The sequence below is a fragment of the Apium graveolens genome, chromosome 1 (assembly GCF_009905375.1).
Source record: "Apium graveolens cultivar Ventura chromosome 1, ASM990537v1, whole genome shotgun sequence".
Taxonomy (NCBI): Eukaryota; Viridiplantae; Streptophyta; class Magnoliopsida; order Apiales; family Apiaceae; genus Apium; species Apium graveolens.
Genome location: NC_133647.1, coordinates 163,231,175 through 163,254,382, shown reverse-complemented (window position 1 = coordinate 163,254,382; position 23,208 = coordinate 163,231,175). Strand labels below are relative to the sequence as shown.

General features: G+C 34.0%; 2 protein-coding genes across 2 annotated transcripts; one reads left to right on the top strand and one right to left on the bottom strand.

Moving 5' to 3' along the window:
• Positions 1–952: 952 nt before the first annotated feature.
• LOC141709409 (uncharacterized) lies at positions 953–3,844 on the bottom strand. Its single transcript, XM_074513011.1, has 3 exons — positions 3,581–3,844; positions 2,451–3,077; positions 953–1,561 (listed from the first exon to the last, which is right to left on the bottom strand). The coding sequence occupies exons 1-3, from the start codon at positions 3,842–3,844 to the stop codon at positions 953–955; spliced, it is 1,500 nt and encodes a 499-aa protein (XP_074369112.1).
• Positions 3,845–9,527: 5,683 nt separating this feature from the next.
• LOC141709393 (uncharacterized) lies at positions 9,528–11,457 on the top strand. Its single transcript, XM_074513010.1, has 7 exons — positions 9,528–10,010; positions 10,108–10,376; positions 10,468–10,614; positions 10,790–10,897; positions 11,015–11,084; positions 11,169–11,267; positions 11,365–11,457. Exons 1-7 carry the CDS (start codon positions 9,528–9,530, stop codon positions 11,455–11,457), a joined length of 1,269 nt encoding a protein of 422 aa, XP_074369111.1.
• Positions 11,458–23,208: the final 11,751 nt, after the last annotated feature.

Below are 23,208 nucleotides of genomic sequence, written 5' to 3'. Positions count from 1 at the left end.
TGGTAATATCGTCTTTACCCCAAATGCTCTGAAGACTCAGCTCCAAGTTCTACATCCATATCCTTGCGAAATCAAATATGATTCTAATTTTTCTCCTCATCATTCTGATAATCTCCAATGGTCTCGTTAGTCATACCTTAATACATCAAATATACACTTATCCTAACTTACACATCACTACAAGAAAAATAGCATCAGACAACACTTGTCAGACAACAGATGAAAAAAAACCGTTGTCCCGAAATAACAGACAATAGTTTTATTTTACCCGCCAATAACCATTGTGTAAACCAGATTCATACAACGGTTTTATGAACCGTTGTGAAAAAAATCACCAAAAAAGGAGTTTGCACAATAGTTTTTAAGAACTATTGTCTTCATATGTTTTATACAACCGAAAAAATAACCGTTGTAAAACATGAGACAATGGTTTTAAAAAATTGTTGTTGGTAGATATTTCACACAATAGTTCAGAAAACTGTTGTTAAACAATGCACAATAATTTGTAAAACCTATTGTTTTAATATGGTTCATATAATGAAAATATAAAACCATTGTAAAATATGAGACAATGGTTTTATATTTCCGTTGTTGTATTCCGTTTCACACAATTGGTTGTGTTTGCATTGTGTGTTTAACATATCACACAACAGTCATGGAAGTGTTGTCTTTAATCACACAACCGTTTTTGCCTTGTTGTTTATGAAATATTCAGAAAAGATTTTGTATATAAAACACTTGTCTATACCACTATATCTTTTTAAAAAAATTGACAGAAAGAGTGCATCCCTTTCATTGCCAAACAATTAATGGATAGGAAAACAAACATATTATGCCTTTGGAGAAAACATAACAACCATCATGAACAAAAAACATCACCAAACCAAAATTTTAAAGTTATACATAGCAATAATGAAATATAAAAAAAATCAATCTAGTTGAATTTGGTCATCTACATCCCTGATGTAACTAGCATCATCATCAAAATCATCATCTGGTAAGTTGGGCATAAAAAAAACTCAGACCCAAGCTCTACTTCCACGGATCCCTCATTTTCATCTTCACTATCATCATAGTGTTTTCTTTCGGGAAATTTCAACACCACGGAATATAATTTTTCAAGAGGATCGTCGATATAACAGACCTGCTTAACATGTGTTGCCAACACAAATGGATCATTAAAAAAACCAGGCCTATTCAAATTAACTAATGTATATCCTAATTCATTGACCTTGATTCCTCTGTTCATATCCACCCACTTGTAGAGAAAAAGAGGGATCCTAAAGCTGTTATAGTCCAACTCCCATATAAATTTTATAACACCGTAGTATGTATGTGATGTATGCTGAATATTTTTATCCGTACCCTGCATAACCATTGTGTGAGCATCTACAAACACTCCACTATGCGGAACATGATGCGCATCATCATGAGACTTGGTGCTAAATGTAACCCCATGCACCTTGTAGCCACTGAATGTAGGCACATCGTTCTTAGGCCCGTCTGCGACCCACCTTATATGTTGCGGTACCTCCTCTCCATCTAGTAAATTTGATACAATCTGTGAAAAATGAAATTACACATAATTTGCAAGGTTTCCAATAATAACAATGGAGGTAAATGACTGAATATTAACAATTAAACAAACGTAAAACCTTTTCTTTAAACCATTTTGGGAAAGTTTCATTTTGCTTATTCTTTAGCCAGATTTCGTCATTTCCACGTTCCGGAAATTAGTCCATCAAAAATGACAAGTGTTCACTACAATTAAAATGGCAGATGTAAAGAATTATGATATAGGTATGGTTATAACTAAATTACGCACGAAGGATAATAAAAATACTTACTCAAAATATGGCACAACATCCGTACTATTTTGTAGGACACACAAATGCGCAAGGTGCAAATCTTTGTTGCTCGGGGTGATCATTCTTACACCAGATAGTGGTCTGCATATTGTATCCTTTGTACATCTGCCATTTTCTGGAACCCCGACAGTCGATTTCTCAAAGTTAACCAAACACTCAACTGCCTCCTCAACAATATATGCCTCAGCAATACAACCCTCCGCGCGAGCCCTGTTCCTTACATATCATTTAAATGTTTTCATGTACCTTTCGAACGGATATATCCACCTAAGGAAAATTGGCCCGTATAGCTCAACCTCTCGCACAAGATGAATCGAAAGGTGAATCATTATGTCAAACAAGGAAGGGGAAATATTTTTCAAGTTGGCAAATTGTTATAATTAGTTGAGACTGCATTTTTTCCAATTTATCGGCTTCAATAACTTTGCTACAAATAGCATTAAAGAACAGACAAAATCTAATAACGGTGTCCCTAACCTTTTTATGCAGTGTCGATCGAATTGCAATTGGGAGTAGGTGATGCAAAATCATTTGGCAGTCATGGGATTTCATTCTGGTAAGTCAGAGAGTTTCCATCGATACCAAGCTCCTAATATTAGAACAAAACCCATCAGGCAACTCATTCCCAAAAATGATGAGCAAATAGTTTTTTTCAGAATGTGTCAAATTCCAAAATGCCAGCGGTAATTTCTCCTTCTTCCATGCCGTTTCGGGCCTCACATTCAATCTTATTCCCATTGCATCCATGTCAAGACGAACATATTCCTTATCTTTTGTCTTTTTTGGTATATTTAGCAAGGTACCTATCAAAGCTTCACATATGTTTTTCTCAATATGCATGACATCGAGGATATGCCTCACCGGCAAGAACTTCCAGTACTCGACTTGAAAAAATATGGAAAGTTTCTTCAAAACTGGTCGAGGATCTCCTTTTTTTCGTCCAGGTTTTCGTTGTGTCTTACCATAGACATGGTCTTGTAGATATTGTACTCTTTGAAACACTTCCTCCCATGTTAAATGTATAGGTGCAGAACCCTTCTCAATAGTGTTATCAAAAGCCGCTTTCTGTTTTCGATATGGGTGGTCACGTGTCAACCACCTTCGATGCCTCATAACTCCTGTCTTTCGGTAATTAGGTAGCCTAGTAGCTTTTGTTTGATCAACACATACTAGACAACCGTTATAGCCTTTCACAATGTTTCCGACAAGCTACCTAAGGCAGGATAGTCGCTAATTGTCCATAATAATATTCCTCTCAATACAAAGGACTCGCGCTTATATGCATCATACACTTGCTTTCCATGCCATAATTTCTACAGATCGTCTATCAATGGTTGAAGAAACACATCAATATCATTTCCGGGCTGTGTCGGTCCGGATATCAGTAAACATAACATTATATAATTCCTTTTCATACATAGCCATGGTGGAAGATTGTAAATTGATAGCAATACAGGCCAAGAGGAGTGATCCGTTCCTTTTCCATGGAAAGGATTAAACCCATCAGATGATAAAGCCATCCGCAGGTTTCTGGAATCAGAAGCAAATTCAGGCCACTTCTCATAAACTTCATTCTATGTTTTTGAATCTGCCGGATGATGAATTTTATTATCCTTGACTCTCTCCATGTGGTGCCAAGTCAGGTCCTTTTCCGTTTTAGGTAAATTGAACAAATTTCTCAATCGCGGTAATAGAGGAAAATACCAAAGAACCTTCGCCGGAATGCCTTCAATTTCATCTCCATTTTTGTTCTTCTTCCATCTAGAGGCTTGACAAATGTGGCAGCTAGTCTCGTCTTCATTTATCTCACCACGGTATAAAAGACAGTCATTCGGACAAACATGTATTTTTTCATACTCCATTCCTAAAGAAGACAAGATTTTCTTAGCCTCACTATAAGGAGAAGGAAGGCAGTTACCTTCTGGAAGCATTGTCCCAACTACAAGTAGCAGTTCAGAGAAACACGAATCAGACATTTCAAATTTTGCTTTTAAGTTGTACAATTTCACTAAAGCCTTTATCTTAGTAAATCCTCGACATCCCGGATATAGCGGTTCATTTTCAGATTGCAGATGGTTCAAAAATCTGAGGAATCCAGGGACACATCATCATCGCCATCTGTTTCTATGGGGATCTGTTCCACAGATTATGAACTATCGGTTTGTTCAGCGGTAATTGGACTTTGTTCTCTATCATTCTCTCCATGCCAAATCCATCACGTGCAGGTCTCGTCGATACCATATTGGAAAAGATGTTCTTTCACTTTTTGAGCTTTCCATGATTTACTGTGTACACATTGTACACATGGACAACTAATTTTGTTTACATCATGCCCATGCTATAACGCAAACCTCAACAATTCTTCCACACCTAGTTTAAATTCTTGTGTTCTTCTATCAGCCCTCATCCATGATCTATCCTTACTCCAAAATAGGCAACACAACCTAAAATTTCAAATTTTAACATATGTCAAAATTATGTTCCACCAAGTAAACACAAGTTGGATATGAGGACATTGAAACAGAACACCAGGCCCTAAGTTGGATATTAAAGTTAGAAATATATTTTGGTCATTATATTAGTTGGATCCCATGTTGTTGATTTGTACAAACACATTGTATTAGCACATGCCCTGTGAATGACTTTTGATCAACATGTGTCTTGATCGAAAGATATAATCAAAAACACAAGATGCTACCAATATGCATTGTCTAATTAAAATTTGTAGGATCTTCCTAAGATGAGATGAGATGAGATGTATGCAAAACTCTCAGAGCCTTCCACTATACTGTTAATTAAAAATCTAATCAAACTTTTCTTGTACCAAAAAACTCCTAGCATATAAGCAAGTAGAAGTATAATTTAAGAATAAAATAATCATAATATTAGTAATGTAAAATTAAAGTTCAATTTTATAGAATATTTCACAGATAATGAGCATATAATAGTTCCTTGTTAATGTGAACTAAGATAATGAGCTCATATGTAGGCGATATATACCTAATTTCAAAGTTTCAAAATTTGGGGGAATTTATGAACCCTAATTTCATCCTAATTTCATAAAAATAGTGAAAATACCTTGTAGAGATGAAAGAAACTCTTCCTTGCAGAGATAAAATTAGCTCTTCCTTGTAGAGACAGAGATGACGGAGGTAGAGGAAGAAATGAAGAAATGGAGATGGAGTAATGGAGATGGAGTTCAGACAAAGATTCACGACCGAGCATTTAATTTTCTATTTAATTATTAAATGAAGAAGTAACATTGACTCGTTAAAACTCGTTAATTAGTTTTTACATTTCGATAATTAAATAATATTGGATTGTTAAAACACGTGGATTACTTTTTTAGAGTTTGATAATTAATTAATATTGCTAGTTTTTTAATATAATTTTTTAAATACATATATACAATAGTAAACCTTCGTTATTTCAAAATAAATATTTTTAAAATTTCATTAATATCGTGATATTAGATTTTTTTAGTTTTCATTTCGCTAAATATTTATTTATAAATATTTGTTAAAACTCGTTAATTCTGAGATAATGGTTCGTCAAATTATATAATCTCATAGTTTTGTTTCGTTAAATATTAATTTTAACTACACAACATTTTAACAGTAATAATAAACCATTGTATTCATATTATATCTACAACGGTTTTTGAAAATGAAGTCGTCAATATGTTGTGTGACTAAACATAGTACAACAGTTCAATAATCATAAGACGTTGTCTATCTGAGAAACTGTTGTCTAACAACTTATGACATAATGATTAACATAAATAATGAAATTTTAAAATCTTAACATTTTGAAACTGTTGTATGACAACCCCTAGTACAACGATTATATAAGCATAAAACGTTGTCTATGGGGAAAACCGTTGTCTGACTTGTTATCATACCATGGTAGTAGTGAAATTATCAATCTTTGAACATTGACCACAATTTACTCCAACAAATAAATTATGAATGACACCTATTTAATGAAAAAGTATAATGTAGATATATTCTACTCTAATTATATGTTTTAGAGAATAAGTTAGACATGTTTTATGATATTATGAATATAGGACATGGTTAGCGAATTGTGATGTGAAATCGTGACATACCCTCACGTATAACCAATTTTAATACACCATGTAAGTATTGTAAAAAACTTGAGTATCTATTTATGAGATGTATTTAAATCTTGATTAGTATATGAACACGTTATTCATTAATGTCATATAAGTTCAAAGCACATTGTACCAATTCTACTATCAATTGATTACTCCAACAAATAAATTACGGATGATACCTATTTAATGAAAAAGTATAATGTTGATATATTCTACTCTAATTATATGTTTTAGGGAATAAGTTAGAAATGTTTTATGATATTATGAATATAGGACATGGTTAACGAACTGTGATGTGAAATCTTGACATACCCTCACGTATAAGCAATTTTAATACACCATGTAAGTATTTTGAAAAACTTGAGTATCTATTTACGAGATGTATTTAAATCTTGATTAGTATATGAACACGTTATTCATCAATGTCATATAAGTTCAAAGCACATTGTACCAATTATATTATCAATTGATTACTCCAACAGATAAATTACGGATGATACCTATTTAATAAAAAAGTATAATGTAGATATATTCTACTCTACTTATATGTTTTAGCGAATAAGTTAAACATGTTTTATGATATTGTGAATATAGGACATGGTTAGCGAACTGTGATGTGAAATCGTGACATACTGTATAAGCAATATTAATACACAATGTAAGTATTGTGAAAAATATTATGTATCTATTTATGAGATGTATTTAAATCTTCATTAGTACATGAACATGTTATTCATCAATGCCATATAAGTTCAAAGCACATTGTACCAATTATATATATACCAACAACTGATTCTCTTAATTATATGCAGTTCGATTTGAAAAATAATATTTGGTAATCAATACGATTAGTAATATCGAAAAAGGATAATATTTAGACTCATTTATATCATTTTTTCACCTTTAATAATTTTAACGTTTCTTGTAAGAATATTAAATTAATTTTTTTAAAAACCAATTTTACCGACTAATGCCATTTTAACCAGGTCAACTTATTAATCTTGTTTCAACCATATAATATAATTTAACTACAAATTATATTTCTTTTAATTTTTTCTTCAAAATATTAGTTTTTTTACTTATAGTTTATATTTAATATTTTTTTGTTTAATAATTTAACTATTTTTTTCTCCAATTCTACGTCCCTCCCAGTTATTCCCCCCTAAACCCAAATTATTTCAAAAATTTACCCATTCTCCCCCCAAAAACCTCAATTAGGTCGACCCTCCCCCAATTACCCAATTACTCCCCCCTTTATAATCTCCCTCTCTCGCTCTCTCTCCCTCTCTCGTTTTCCATTCTCTCTCGTTTCCAATTAGGTACCCTCTCTCTCTCCCCCTCATCTTTCTCATTTTAGTCTCGTTTTGTTTTCTGTGTTCTTTTAATTTTTTGATGAATACATTTATAACATGCATGGGTTTCGTTATTTTGATTGGTTTGGTTAGTGGGTTTATGGATTTGAATCTTTTTATGGGTTGTTGAGTTTTGAATCTTTTTGTGTGTTTTCTGATTTTTAGTATGCATGTATGCCTCAATTTTCTATTTGTGGGTTTTATATGCATGCTATATTTGTGGGTTTCATGTGTATGCTCTATTTTTGGATTTCATTTGTGGGTTTATATGCATGCTCTATTTGTGGGTTTCGTTATTTTGATGGGTTTGGTTAGAGGGTTTGTGGATTTGAATCTTTTTATGGGTCGTTGAGTTTTGAATCTGTTGTGTTTTCTGATTTTTAGTATGCATGTATGCCTCAATTTTCTATTTGTGGATTTTATATGCATGCTATATTTGTGAGTTTTATATGCATGCTCTATTTGTGGGTTTCATGTTTTTAATTTAATATTTTATAATTATTTTTATTTTGAATATATGTCTCAATATTTTTAGTACTATTTGGGTATTTGTAATTTTCTAGTATGCAGGACAATACTATTCTTGTATGATTTTAATACATGCTCTGTTACTACAGATTATGGCCCCTTTGAACAAAATCAAGAGGACAAAATCTGCTCCTTATGCACGAGCAGCCAAGTTACTTATCACGACGCTGAAAAAGAATCAGTCGATGGAGACACATCCTAGCACAAACAATTCTTCCCCTGTATCCGTTAAAAAGCAAGCTGAAACGTGGGCCTGTGACAATGCACATAATTGTTAGACGAAAAATTTTGGGCATAAAAAATGAGGTCTTATTCAATGGGAAAGGTGAGCCGTATGGTGATACAGCTACGGAGATGCAATCTTATATTGGGGTTCTTGCAAGAACTAAGTCCCCAATTATGTATTCCTCGTGGAAGTTAGTTCCAAAAGAAACAAAAAATAAGATATGGGATTGTGTGAAGGTACAATATTTCATCTCACTACTTAATTATATACAAATACAGTACTATACGGCTGGTTACTCATAAAATTTTATAAATTGTTACTCATGGAGATGGCGTTCGAAGTACCCCCTTCAGCCCAAAAGTTGTTGTTAAATTCTGCATGCCAGAAGTGGCGGGATTTCAAAAGCAATCTAACTAGAAAGTATGTATTGCCTTATATTCAAGAACCTGAGGCGCTGAAGTATCCTCCAGAAGATTACAATTTTATTGAGAAAGCTCATTGGGACATGTTCATTGCACAACGCACAACAAATGAATTTCTGGTAACTATATTTTTTGCACTATTTATGTTATCAATTTTGTGATTTTTTAGCAATTATTGAATAGAGCATCTTTTTTGCTAACACTTGAAGGCTTTTGTATAGGAAATTCATGATAAGCAATCAAGAAGAAGGGAGTTGAATAAATATAATCACTGTATGTCTCGCAAAGGTTATGCCAATCTAGAACAAGAAATGGTTAGCGATCACGAAACCTCTACTTCTTTTATTTCCTAGTTATTGCCAAGGCATTGTTAGTAATATTGTTGCTTTCAAACATTCTTGTACATGCAGACTGAATCTAATCCCACCACAGAGATAGATAAGTTAGACACTTGGGTCCGAGCGCGTCAAGTTGAGGAAGGAAATTTTCAGGATGAAGAAGTTAAAAAAGTTGCTGAAGAGATTGTAAGTCTTTCCTTTCTTTTTGAATGGAACATAGGCTGCAAGATACTATCTAACTAGTTGTATATTATTTAACTTTTTTTATGTTTTGATCATTTGTAGGCGAAGATGAAAAAGGCAGTCCGTGAAGGAGAAGTGACAGTTTCTGGTGTTGATGATGTTTTGGCAAAAGTGCTCGGTAACGCGGAGCACAAAGGACGAGTACGTGGACAAGGGGTTCATGTAAAACAATCAACCTACTTTAATCTTCCAAGACAAAGGAAGAAAAGGACCATGGATGGGAGAATACAAGAGAGTGTTCAAAAGTATTTGGCAAAGGAGACGAACAATATTTTGAAACAAAGAGATGCATTTTGGACATTTGAAATAGAAAAGTTAAAGCAAGTTTTATGGTAAAGAATGTAAGGCCCGAGGGCAGTCCAAATATTAATTCACAGCAAGGGAGTTGTTCTAAGGGTGGAGATGGCATTCTGAAGACCTTAGATGGGATTGAATGTGTGAAGAAGAAGTTGGAACTTATGAAGATAACAATGTAAAAGAAAATAATGAGGAAGTGAAAGATGTGGAAGAAGCTGGAGCTGATGTGGAAGAAATTGGAGTTGATGTTGAACAATTTGGAGCTGATGCTGACCAAGTTGGAGCTGAGGTGGAGACTATGGTCAAAAAGGGTGTTGAGACTGAAGTAGGTTCTTTGGAGTGGATGTTAGCCGTTGGGACCCCATACAATGTTGTTGCTTATACAATAATGGGAAATGATGTTTTAGGTGGGGAGAAAATTATGCACGGATTGCCACTCGCAAAAGAAAATGCACGAGTATCAATCACTCGTGTAGTCAGTGGATCTGCTGCAATTCCCGTTCCAGTCGGGGATGAAATCAAAACTGTAAATGAAGCGGTTGGAAAGTACATAGCTTGGCCAAGAGACCTTATACTAGAAGTGAACACATCTGTTGCACCGATGGTAGAACCGAAAAAGGTTAAACTTTTTCTAACTGTTAAATCTATAAGAGAATATTATCTAATTTTGTACGTGTTTGTTCACCTTTAATTTGGTTTTCATTTTTCCTTTTCAGGGAGGGAAGAAAAGTGCTGTAAAGAAATGGAAACATGTCAAGGATTGTATCGAAGAGTATGTGGTTAAAATGGGTCCAAATTATCTTCATGCTTTAAAATGTCTATGGATTTGGGAAAATGAAGCCTTAAGTAATGATCAAACAACCTCTTTTAAATTGTCCCAAGAAGCTTTGGGTTCAACCAAAAAGTATTGTCTCTTTCTATCAGATGTCTACGCTTTGTGCACTAGAGGTGAAATATCAGCCTCTATCATTTGCATCTACATTCAGTAAGTGTCAAAGTTTAAATTTATAATTGTTTATCAATGATATTGAATACGATAAATGTATGTGTTAACTACTGCTACATTTTTAATGCAGTTTATTGTATGAAAACTTGAAAAGGAACAAGATGACACATATGGTAGCTTTTGTTGACCCTGGCACAATAGGCGCTAAATCTTGTGGTTCTGCTGCAGAAAGGTCGCGTGCTCTTGCTTATAGATTCAAAACTGCTAAGAAAGGGCAGTGCTTTCTTTTGCCATATAATCATGCATGTGTATTTTTTTAATTTACTTTTTGCCCAATATACTAAAAACAGCCTATTAATTAACTAAAAGAAAAAAAATGTTCTATTAACTTGTAATTTCACAAGTCTGCATTGTTGTAATATATGTTTATGTTTTGTTCATCATTTTACTAGGAATCATTGGGTTTTGAGTGTTGTCAATCCAGATGCACAAGTAGTCTATCACTTGGACCCTTTGAAGCGGCGAATTGCAAGTTCAGAATGGATGGAGGTGGTTGACAAGTGAGTAACGCATAATACTTATCTTATTTAGCAATCAATTTATTTATTTACCAAATTCAGAATGGATGAAAGTGGACGAGTAGCTGCTAATATATTTTTTTTAATATATTGTTTAAGTTCCATTAAACTGTACAAGGATAGTGCGAGAAAGATGTTAAAGAGAAAAATAGTCTGGGAGAATTTGGCGGTATGTTTTTTTAAAGCATCGATGTTAACAGTTTTAATTCAGTGTACCATGTTACATGTAAATGTCTAAATTTATATTCTTCAGGGAGTTTCGGTCCAGAATGAAAGCAAGGATTGTGGATTGTTTGTGATGCTCTATATGAGGGAAATATGTGAAGATAAGGAATTTGATTTCTGCTCAAAGGTAAAATAGATCTTATTTTCTTTACGGCGCACTTATTTTCTTTTGTGCTCAATTTTCTAGTAAAATCTAACTTTCACTGAAATTGAAATTTTTTCAGTGGCTTCAGAGGGGCAACAACAGTTTCACCGAAGATGATATAAATGACATTAAGGATGCATGGGCAAAGTTCTTCCTGAAGTATCACACTTAGGTGCTTGGGCTTTATGGGTTTTTAGCTCTTGAAGTAGAACTATTCTGGGGGTTGTGTAAGTAAGAACTATTTTGGGGTTGTTTAAGTAACTAGATTTTGAAGTAGAACTGTTCTGTTATGGGATCCAATTTATGATGAATATTTTGTGAAATAGGGGGTGGTAATATTTTGGATGAATTGGGATTATTGTCAGATGAATTTTGTGTTTGGTGAATCTTTTGTATGAATTATGTTCTGAATGCTTGGTTAATATATTAATGTTAGTTATGCTTTGTTATTATTTTATACTTGTTATAAGTTGTATCAGACAACAGTCTGGTTAATATTATTTGTAATCACCCATTGTGGGTTTGAAGTTTAAAAAATGCTTAATTGACAACTAAAGTATCGTAACATAAGAATCAGACAACGATTTTTAAAGGAAAAAAAGGTTGTGGACAAGTCCTTCACGCCATAATTTTTAACAAGAGAACCATTGCCTAATGTATTACACACAAATGTTTTGTTTCCAAAAACAATTGTAATAATAAGCTAGAGACAATAGAATTGCCCAATGAATCCGTTGTAATATAGTTTTCACACAAATGTTTGTTTTGGAAACATGTTGTGATAATACTCACAACTGGGTATAGCCAACATAGTGTTATATAAAAACACTTGTGTTGAGTTACTTCACACAATAGTTTGTATTTTAGCCCGTGTCAACTATAAGGAGGAAGCACAACACTTTGTCTCATGTGCACCCTGAAGGGTTTTTAGCACATAAACGCAACGAAAACGTAAATTTTAATCTTAAAAAAAAAACCGAAACCCTCCACAGGATCCATGCGAAAAATATTATTTAATTCGTAGTTCAGTATGTTTACCTTAAGAAGCTTTACGGTAATGGAAAGATGGAGGTCTTTAATAGCGATCCAAGAACGATGAGCGGAGATCCCTAGCAGCTGCTCCTCAAGTGTGAAGCACTCCATCGGTATCCACCAAGAGATCAATGTAATGGAGGAGGAAGAGGTTGAGAGAATTAGTTGCCTCCCTCTTGTTCTACTTTAGAATTAGGGTTAATTATTTGGGTTGAGGCAAATAGGGTTTATAATAGTATATTTACAGGCAAAATTTTCAGCTTAAAATTTTCCATAAAAAATTATTATTATTAACCCTTTAATTGATTATTATTATTAACCAATTAACTAATAATTAAAACACCTTTTAATCATTAATCCCTTTTCTAAACACTTTAGAAAAATAATTCTCTCACTTGATTTAATTTCCAAAATTAAATTCTTAATTAATAATATTAAGAATTAATTAAATCTCATTTAATCAATTATTAAATTTTCTAATTAATTATTAATTTCAAAAATAAATAATTACCAGCCATTATTAATTAATTCCTCCACCATTAAATCATTCTCTTTTGTGGTGTGACCTTGTAGGTTCAATATTAAGCCGGTACTAGAAATAAATAATAAAAAAACTATTTTATCATTATTTATATAAATTCTCTAATTCATTAAATATGATTAATTAATAAATTAATCATATTTATTCCATATCGTGAGGGATACTTCTCAGCATATCGCGACTATCCGGATAATACAAATTCACTGCTTGAAATACCAAGAACCTATTCAATGAATAGTTACCGTACAATCAATTCCTTCTACCCTGCAATGTCATGATTAAATACAAGGCATGGAACTTGTGTCAAGCCTATCTTATTTAATCATTTGATTTCCCATTCACTATGCTTAGTTCTATTTAATGTAAATTAGAAACTCCTTTCTAATTTCATTCACTCTGGCCAGAGATTTCTGAACTAGCATAAGTGGATCAGCATTGAACATTCTGTTCCTTCACTGGAAGGGGTAGATTCTTTATTGATCATACATTATCTTTGTGTACAAATTCCTATACCCAGTAGAGCCCTTATAATTGTTCCTAGAGACTAAGAACTAAACCAAAGCATAGTTCATTGTACACAAGATGACTATGATGACCTCAAGTCTAAGGATACTTATACAACTATCATTATGTGAACACATGCTGACACGTGAGTGAACTCCATCAGTTGTTCAGCTGTGTGAGTCGTATTCAGTGACCTTATCCTATAATAAGCACCTACATATTAGCTATAGTGTCACCACACAAATGTCTATGAGAACAGACATCCTTCATAATGAAGCAAGCATAGTATGTACCGATCTTTGCGGATTACTAATTACCAGTTAGTAATCCTACGACCAGGAAATATTTAAGTTTAGAGTTATCATCTTTTAGGTCTCATTATTATGATCTCATCATAATCCATAAAAAGTTTTACACTAAATTATGGTATATCTTATTTAAACACTTAAATAGATAAAGCCCACAATAAAACCAAAACAAGTCTTTTATTAAAATCAATGAAATCAAAACATATTATATAAAAGTTATTCCTAAATTATCATACATGATTGGACTTAAGACACATCTCTTTAAATCTCCCACTTGTACTAAAGCCAATCACTCTGGTATCTAATACCCATCTTGTCTTTATGACGATCAAAGTGACTTTGAGAAAGTGGCTTTGTGAGTTGGTCTGCTATGTTGTTATATGTGTCAACTCTCTTGACATCTCCTCTTTCAATACAATACAAGAAATGTTACCGCGCTCCCAATAACACTTTTGTAGACACATGGTTCATCTATGTTTTTGATAAAACCAAACTCTTTGATTGTCTCATCAAAATGGATGTTCCATCTATGAGAAGCTTGTTTTAAACCATATATGGTTCGCAGCAGCTTACACACTAGGTGTTTATTTCCCTTGGAAAGAAAACCCTCTGGCTGTGTCATATACACTTTCTCTTCAAGTTTCCCATTGAGGAAGGTCGTTTTCACGTCCATTTTCCAGATCTCATTGTCGTAGTAAGCAGCAATCGCAAGCAAAATCCAAATTGATTTTAACAGGGCTACAGGCAAAAAAGTTACATCAAAGTCAATCCCTTGCCTTTGTTTGAATCCTTTTGCCACGAGCCTGACTTTATAGTTCTCCAACTGCCCATCCGCTCCAATTTTTTTTTTGTATACCCACTTGCACCCAATAGGCTTAATACCTTCAGGCGCCTCAACCAGAGTCCGTACTTGGTTGGTATACATAGATTCCATTTCGGATTTCATGGCACTATGCCATTTCTCTGAGTCAACACTACTCATAGCCTCATTATAGGTCACAGGGTCGTCATCATCAATGATTGACAACTCATTGTCATTCTCAATGACAAGGACATAATACCTCTCAGGTTGGCGAGACACTCTCCCTAACCTACGAATGGGTAGTTCCACAGAAGGTTGTTCAGTTTGAACAGGTGTTTCCACTTGATCCGTAGTAGTTTGTGCTTCTTGAACTTCATCAAGTTCAATTTTGCTCCCACTATTTCCTTCAAGGATAAACTGCTTTTCCAAGAAGGTAGCATGTCTGGAGACAAACACCCGATGATCGGTATAAAAGTAATACCCTAAAGTCTCTTTAGGATATCCCACAAAATTACATTTTATAGATCGAGCTTCCAGCTTATCTGGGTCAACTTTCTTGACATAAGATGGACATCCCCAAATCTTAACGTGTTTAAGACTCGGTTTCCTTTCTTTACATATCTCATATGGAGTTTGAGGAACAGATTTGGAAGTCACCTTATTCAGTAAATATGCTGAGGTTTCTAATGCATAACCCCACAGGAATACTGGAAGATTCGCATAGCTCATCATGGACTGAACCATGTCTAACAAAGTTCGATTTCTCCTTTCAGATACCCCATTCAACTGTGGAGTATATGGAGGAGTCCACTGGGAGACAATACCATTTTCTTTGAGATAAGCTAGAAACTCTCCATTCAAGTATTCACCACCTCGATCTGATCGAAAAGTTATAATACTATGTTTGGTTGTTTCTCTACTTCATACTTATATTCTTTGAACTTTTCAAAGGCTTCAGACTTGTGTTTCATCAAATACACATATCTGAATCTAGACGATCATCTATGAAAGCAATGAAGAATGAAAATTCACCCATGGCTTGCGTAGACATTAGTCCACATACATCTGTGTGTACCAATCCTAGCAAATCTGCAGCCCTCTCTCCATGTCCACTAAATGGAGATTTGGTCATTTTACCCAATAGACAAGACTCGCATATAGGATATGATTCAAAATCAAAGGGGTCAAGTAACCCTTCCTTATGCAATGTCCGCAGTCTATTTTCACTAATATGACCAAGTCCGCAGTGCCACAAGAAAGTGAGATTTTCATCATCCCTTTTTCTTTTATCAGTATGTTCAATTTGTAATAAATTATGCTTTACGTCACATACATACAGACCATTGTTTAAAATACCACTTCCATAAAGAACGATATCTCTAAGAATTGAACATTTATTATTCTGAATAAAAAACGAAAATCCAGCCAAGTCTAACTTGGAATAAAAATAATATTCCTCACAATCGAGGGAACAAAATAACAATTATTTAGAACAATAGTCTTGTCCGTTGGCATATGTAAATGAAATGATCCTACAGCTTCAGCAGCAACTCTTGCTCCATTTCCCATCCGTAGAATCACCTCCTCTTCTTCAAGAGTCCTACTTCTCCTTAGTCCCTGCAACGAATTGTAAATATGAGAACCACAGGCGGTATCTAATACCCAAGTAGAAATTTGACTTAGTGACATATTAACTTCGATCATGAGCATACCTGAATCAGAAGCGGTAGTCTTACTACCCTTATTCTTCTTCAATTCTTCAAGGTAAACTTTGCAGTTCCTCTTCCAGTGCCCCACCTTGTTACAGTGAAAGCAAATAGCCTTGCTCTTGGGGTCTTCAGCTTTTGGTGGAACCGGCTTTTTCTCACCTACTTTCTTCTTCTTGGAAGGGTTCTTCTTCCTTTTCTTAGGATTGGAACCTTCACCAATTAGAAGAACAGAACTCTTCTTAGGGGGAAAATTCGATTCCGCAGTCTTCAATATGTTGTGGAGTTCAGGCAGGCTGACATCCAGCTTATTCATGTGAAAGTTCACAACAAATTGCGAGAACGAACTCGGAAGTGATTGCAAGACAAAGTCTTGGCTCAGCTCCCCATCCATGGCAAAACCAAGTTGTCCAAGATGTTCAATCAAATTGATCATCTTAAGTACATGGTCAATCACAGATGATCCCTCAGACATCCTACAACCAAACAGTTCCTTCGATATCTCATATCGAGCTGTCCTCCCTGCCATATCATACAACTCTGGTAGATGCATAAGGATAGTGTGAGCATCCATATGCTCATGTTGCTTCTGCAGCTCAATGTTTATGGAAGTTAGCATGATGCATTGAGCAATATTTGCATCATCTATCCACTTACGATACACAACATGTTCATCATTATGTGCATCGCTAGCAGGTTCAGTAGGCTTAGGTGAGTCAAGCACATATTTCAGGTTCTCAACCCTGAGAACAGTTCTCAAGTTTCGAAGCCAGTCAGCAAAATTAGGACCAGTCAACTTGTGAGCATCTAGTATATTCCGGAGTGATAGTGCAGAAGACATAACGAATATAGTAAATCTGTAAATGATAAACATATAACAACACTTAGCAAATATTCAATTTCATTTCAAGACCCTATATGAATCGGGTCTTTATTCATAAGTGGCTCCCACTAGTTTATCTAATTGATACAACTCCTAAGTGAAAATTAAGCATTCATAATGCTAGTGGGAATAGAGATCCTACATTCCATCACACAACCTCGGCTGTAGCACGAAACATCATGTGATGTTCAATAGGCAGTCAACTCTTGTCAATTATATCTTATATTATTCCCTAATAAGACTTTAGCCTCTTGAATAATTGAGTCACGGTTGTAGCACGACAAACTCAATATTCTAAGTCAAGTCTAACCCAACATTTTGTACAATTGAATCAGTCTCCAACGGCCCACGGCTATAGCACATAACGACCTTTAGATTCTAATTCAATGTACACATCTCTATGTAATAGACAAGTATTTCTTATTTCGAAATCAAAGTCCTCGGCTGTAGCACGAAACGACAATGATTTAAAAATAAAAACCACTTTCTACCATGTTGGAAGGCTATGACCGACACAAGCCCGTTGTGTCATTGGCCAATTACTACTTGATATTATTTAATTTTAGAGGGATTATATTATGTTACAATCATAATCATATTATAAAGATATTCTTCCTTTTAAATTAAATATTTCAAATCAATAATCGATAATCAGATGATTCCCAGATCGGGGGGAGCATTGTCAAGAGGCGTCACTTAATACCCCTTTCTTACAGATAGAAATCTGCTTTTGCCAGAATTATCCGTTCTCTCAATATTGAAAATTCATATTTAATTACGTGTTTCATAAACACAAGAATCTCATGATTGTATTCATAATATTATTGTTAAGGCAATAAACGATTCCTATTCTAGATTTTCTAGAGCACGCCTTATATTGATTTAAGTTCACCTAAATCTATCATCGCATGGTAAACATATGCATATATCTCATATATAAAATTAAATAAACAAGTAAATGTAAAGTGCAATAAAGTAAATGTGTTTGGTTATGGCCCCATCCTATAAACACCAAGGTCAATCTAATATGGTGATGGAAATAAATACAACTACTTATTACATAAGTCTTCTTCTTTGTTTAGACTTCTTGTATGCCTCGTCTTCTTCTTTGTATCACCTCCATTGGATAGCCTTCTTGATTCTTCAATTACATTACATAGATTGAATGTAAAACTAATCTAATAAACTTACAAGAATAACTCGAGTTACATTCGAGATTTATGATTACAAAGATTGACGACATGAAAGTCGTATTTAAAACAAAAACCAAAACCATTACACTAAGGTCGAAAGGCCATAACCATCCACCATGCTCATACAACACATAAAAGCACGTTAAAACACATAATCTGATCTTAACATATCATATTATCCATGATCTAATCATAAAAAAAATATGACAAAAATCAGAAAAATCAGAATCAAATCAGAAAAACAAGAATCACTGTTTACGGGCAGTAAACGACGTCAAACACTTTACAGACGAGTCGTTGATAGCTTTATCTATCAGTTTTGTTCATACGCTCGTTTACCTATGGAATAGGGTATTCGTTTGCGTAAATCAGACACTAGACCCAGATTTCAGTAAATCTGCAGCAGTCAATTCAGAATCTGTATCTAATATGATTCTCATAATTAGAAAAAACATAAATCATGTATATATCAGTATATATACATATTACATAATCATCTTATGATTATGCAACTCACATGAATATCATATATTCAAAACCATACATATATAAGCATATTATATCAACATGAAATCATGGCGAATCACGTACATGCTCATATATCAAAAACAATTAAACACATAAACGAATTAAAAACTTTTCGCAAGTAGCTCTGATGCCATTGAAGGGTTTTTAGTACATAAACGCAACGAAAACGTAAATTTAAATCTTAAAAAAACCGAAACCCTCCGCAGGATCCATGCGAAAAATAATATTTAATTCGTAGTTCAGTATGTTTACCTTAAGAAGGTTTACGTTAATAGAAAGATGGAGGTCTTTAATAGCGATCCAAGAACGATGAGCGGAGATCCCTAGCAGCTGCTCCTCAAGTATGAAGCACACCACCGGTAACCACCAAGAGATCAATGTAATGGAGGAGGAAGAGTTTGAGAGAATTAGTTGCCTCCCTCTTGTTCTACTTTAGAATTAGGGTTAATTATTTGGGTTGAGCCAAATAGGGTTTATAATAGTATATTTATACGCAAAAATTTTAGCTGAAAATTTTCCATAAAATATTATTATTATTAACCCTTTAATTGATTATTCTTATTAACCAATTAACTAATAATTAAAACACCTTTTAATCATTAATCCCTTTTCTAAACACTTTAGAAAAATAATTCTCTCACTTGATTTAATTTCCAAAATTAAATTCTTAATTAATAATATTAAGACTTAATTAAATCTCATTTAATCAATTATTAAATCTGCTAATTAATTATTTATTTCACAAATAAATAATTACCAACCATTATTAATTAATTCCTCCACCATTAAATCATTCTCTTTTATGGTGTGACGCTCTAGGTTCAATATTAAGCCGGTAGTAGAAATAAATAATAATAAAACTATTTTATCATTATTTATATAAATTCTCTAATTCATTAAATATGATTAATTAATAAATTAATCATATTTATTCTACATCATGAGGGATACTTCTCAGCATATCGCGACTATCCGGATAATACGAATTCACTACTTAGAATACCAAGAACCTATTCAGTGAATAGTTACCGTATAATCAATTCCTTTTACCATGCAATATCACGATTAAATACAAGGCGTGGAACTTGTGTCAAGCCTATCTTATTTAATCATTTGCTTTCCCATTCACTATGCTTAGTTCTATTTAATGTAAATTAGAACCTCCTTTCTAATTTCATTCACTCTGGCCAGAGATTCCTGAACTAGCATAAGTGGATTAGCAGTGAACATTCTCTTCCTTCATTGGAAAGGGTAGATCCTTTATTGATCATATATTATCTTCGTGTACAAAATCCTATACCGAGTAGAGCCCTTATAATTGTCCTTGGAGACTAAGAACTAAACCAAAGCATAGTTCAGTGTACACAAGATGACTATGATGAACTCAAGTCAAAGGATACTTGTACAACTATCACTATGTGAACAACTGCTGACACGTGAGTGAACTCCATCAGTTGTTCAGCTGTGTGAGTCATGTTCAGTGAACTTATTCTATAATAAACACCTACATACTAGCTATAGTGTCACCACACAAATGTCTATGAGAACAAACATCCTTCATAATGAAGCAAGCATAGTATGTACTGATCTTTGTGGATTACTAATTACCAGTTATTAATCCTATGACCAGGAAATATTTAAGTTTAGAGTTATCATCTTTTAGGTCTCATTATAATCCATAAAAAGCTTTACTCTAAATTATGGTATATCTTAGTTAAACACTTAAATAGATAAAGTCCTCAATAAAACTAAAACAAGTCTTTTATTAATATCAATGAAATCAAAACAGATTACATAAAAGTTATTCCTAAATCATCATACATGATTGGACTTAGGACACATCTCTTTCACACGCTTGTCTGAAGGTGGTCTCACAACACTTTGTAATAACTACACTGTTGATTGGATTCATTTCACACAATAGTATTGTTTACGATTCTGTTGCCTGTAGGAAGGAAGAAAAATGCTTGGCTCAGGTGAACCGTTGACTAAAGTATATCCAACATGTATTGTGCATATAAGAAACACATGTATGTGGCCCTGTCTTACGACACTCTGTTATAACAGAACACTTGTGTATGCCAGTATTCTAACAATGCTTTCTTGTATCTCTGTTGTTGTCTTACACAAAAACAAACAACGACTGGGTACTGTTGTCTAATATGCGTATCAGACGGCGCCTCAATACTCAACGATATTGAGGGGTATCAGACAATGGTTAAAAACCGTTGTGTCAGCCTGTTTTCCTTGTAGTGCATTGAGGCTACATCCGGTAGTCCAATGATGAACTCGATATGAGGTCTTACGAAATCTCGCATCTAGACAGACTCCTAACACTCTCGTTTCTGAGTACTATAACTTAAGGCTCTGATATCATTTCTGTAACGCCCCCAAATCCGGGGTCAGGAATCTGGGTCGTTAAGCCATCCTTCACTCATGTGTAACCTGGTATTAATTCAATAATCCAACAGACCCCAATCTCATACTCACACACACAAGTTATAGCCTTAGAAATGACGTACAAAATGTAATCTTCTTTTATTACACTCAAATGTACTTTACAGGATCTTAAACAATTATTTATAACCTCTACATGAAGTTATAATAATTACGACTGATATCTTATATCTATCTGATACTCTAGCACACCTGAGATAAAGCTGCCAGGGATCCTCCCCATGACTGCAAGCGACTAAGTTCCACACCGTCATACTGGTTATCTGTTGTGTTGTGTCATTTAAAAGAAAGCAAGAGTGAGCTATAATGCCCAGCATAATAATATACAGTATGAAAATGACTGTATGATAAACTCACGTACAATATCATATTTGATAGTTACGCTTTATTCGAAAATAGTTTCCCTTGGTGATACACACCTTTTACGAAAATAATCCTTTGGTGGATTTTATTTACCTGTGAATACCTTAATAGTAAACCCAGCACCTAGGCTTGGGTTACGGTATTGCATCATAATTCCAATTGGAAGAATAGGACATTCGTTGGAGCCACCGCATACGATGATCAGTCGTATTACGATAAAAGTAACCTTTTCTACTAGTAGAAGGACGAAACCTTCGTATCCCGGTTATCACCCTTGCCGCATTCGGGCTACGTGTCCCATTTTTGGGTATACACATACTTCACAAGTTCCCGAGTACACTGAGTACCTTCACCTGCGGTACCTTTGGTAGTCCATCTAGCACACATAGTACTAGCGTCTAGCCCTCCCTTGTCTGTTTTAAAAAGAATTCTATCATATCTTGAGAACTCGAACCACATCGAAGTACCTTCGCCTGCGGTACCTTTGCTTGTTGATAGAACAACTTATCTCACTAAGATATAAGTGTATATATGTATATACGTACTTCCGAGATTTTCGGAGGAAGTACTGAGGATGTGAGTTCACCGTTGTCAACAAATAATTAAATAAGGGGAAAAAGTTTCTCCTTGAAACTATATTCAAAATATTAAATAAGTCGGGATAATATTCTCCAACGATCTGAAATTATTGGAATGATCTTCGAAATCAGAAAGTAGTTTAAATCTGGTTCTATGATTTTTAAATCAATAATAACCCTTTAATAATTAATAAATAATTAAATGATAATCGATAAATAATTAAACCTCGAATGAGTTTACTTTCTAAAAGAATACTTAAAATAATATTCCTCAACTAGTTTATGTCTACGTAGTTAATAATCTTAAATGATTAATTGGGTTTGAAATAAATAATTGTTGGAGTATACTACTCCCATAATAAAGGAAGAAGTATATAGTATTTATTATTCGAACCTTAAAATATAGTTGAGGTAATATAATGGTTGGGAAATCGTTTTAATAAAAGTTTGAGGTATTTTATTGTTTCGTAAGTGGACGATGAGTCCCTTTAAAACGTACTACTATGGACTTATAATCGCCCTATAATATCACCAGGATGATTTTCGGGTTTATATTTTATAAAACAAAACTGACCGACTCTCGGTCTTACGACTTATACATCACGCTTTACTATAGCATTATTATTCTTAGAAAAGCACCTCCGGAATACTTCCGGGTTTTCATCAATTTTTACTAACCGATCCTCGGTCTAAAATATATACATGCCACGCTACTCGCTAGCGTTACGTTTTCAATTATAAACTCCTCCGGGATACCTCCGGGTTTTTATAATCTTACACCGACCGACTCTCGGTCTAAATATAACATTTCAAACTCGGTATGAACATATATTAGAAATTATCAACAATTGAGTAATGTAATACATCTCAAACCTCGTAAACCAGTTTAAAGCAATCTCATGCATATATCACGGTTTTGTAAAATATTCACAACACAACAGTTCTTAAAAGGTAGGGTTTGAAAACTTGCCTAGATATCTCGCGGTGGAGGATGCTCTAGGTTCTGCTCGGAAATCTATAATCATAAA

Excerpts from the sequence above, each read along its gene's own strand:
- LOC141709409 (XM_074513011.1), bottom strand. The coding sequence starts at position 3,844 with ATGTCTGATTCGTGTTTCTCTGAACTGCTACTTGTAGTTGGGACAATG. Across the intron at positions 3,078-3,580 it reads TTGAAGGCATTCCGGCGAAG|CTTGTCGGAAACATTGTGAA; the intron begins GTTCTTTGGTAT and ends TGCCTTAGGTAG. Across the intron at positions 1,562-2,450 it reads GTTCTAATATTAGGAGCTTG|ATTGTATCAAATTTACTAGA; the intron begins GTATCGATGGAA and ends CATTTTTCACAG.
- LOC141709393 (XM_074513010.1), top strand. The coding sequence starts at position 9,528 with ATGTGTGAAGAAGAAGTTGGAACTTATGAAGATAACAATGTAAAAGAA. Across the intron at positions 11,085-11,168 it reads TAGTCTGGGAGAATTTGGCG|GGAGTTTCGGTCCAGAATGA; the intron begins GTATGTTTTTTT and ends TATATTCTTCAG. Across the intron at positions 11,268-11,364 it reads AATTTGATTTCTGCTCAAAG|TGGCTTCAGAGGGGCAACAA; the intron begins GTAAAATAGATC and ends AAATTTTTTCAG.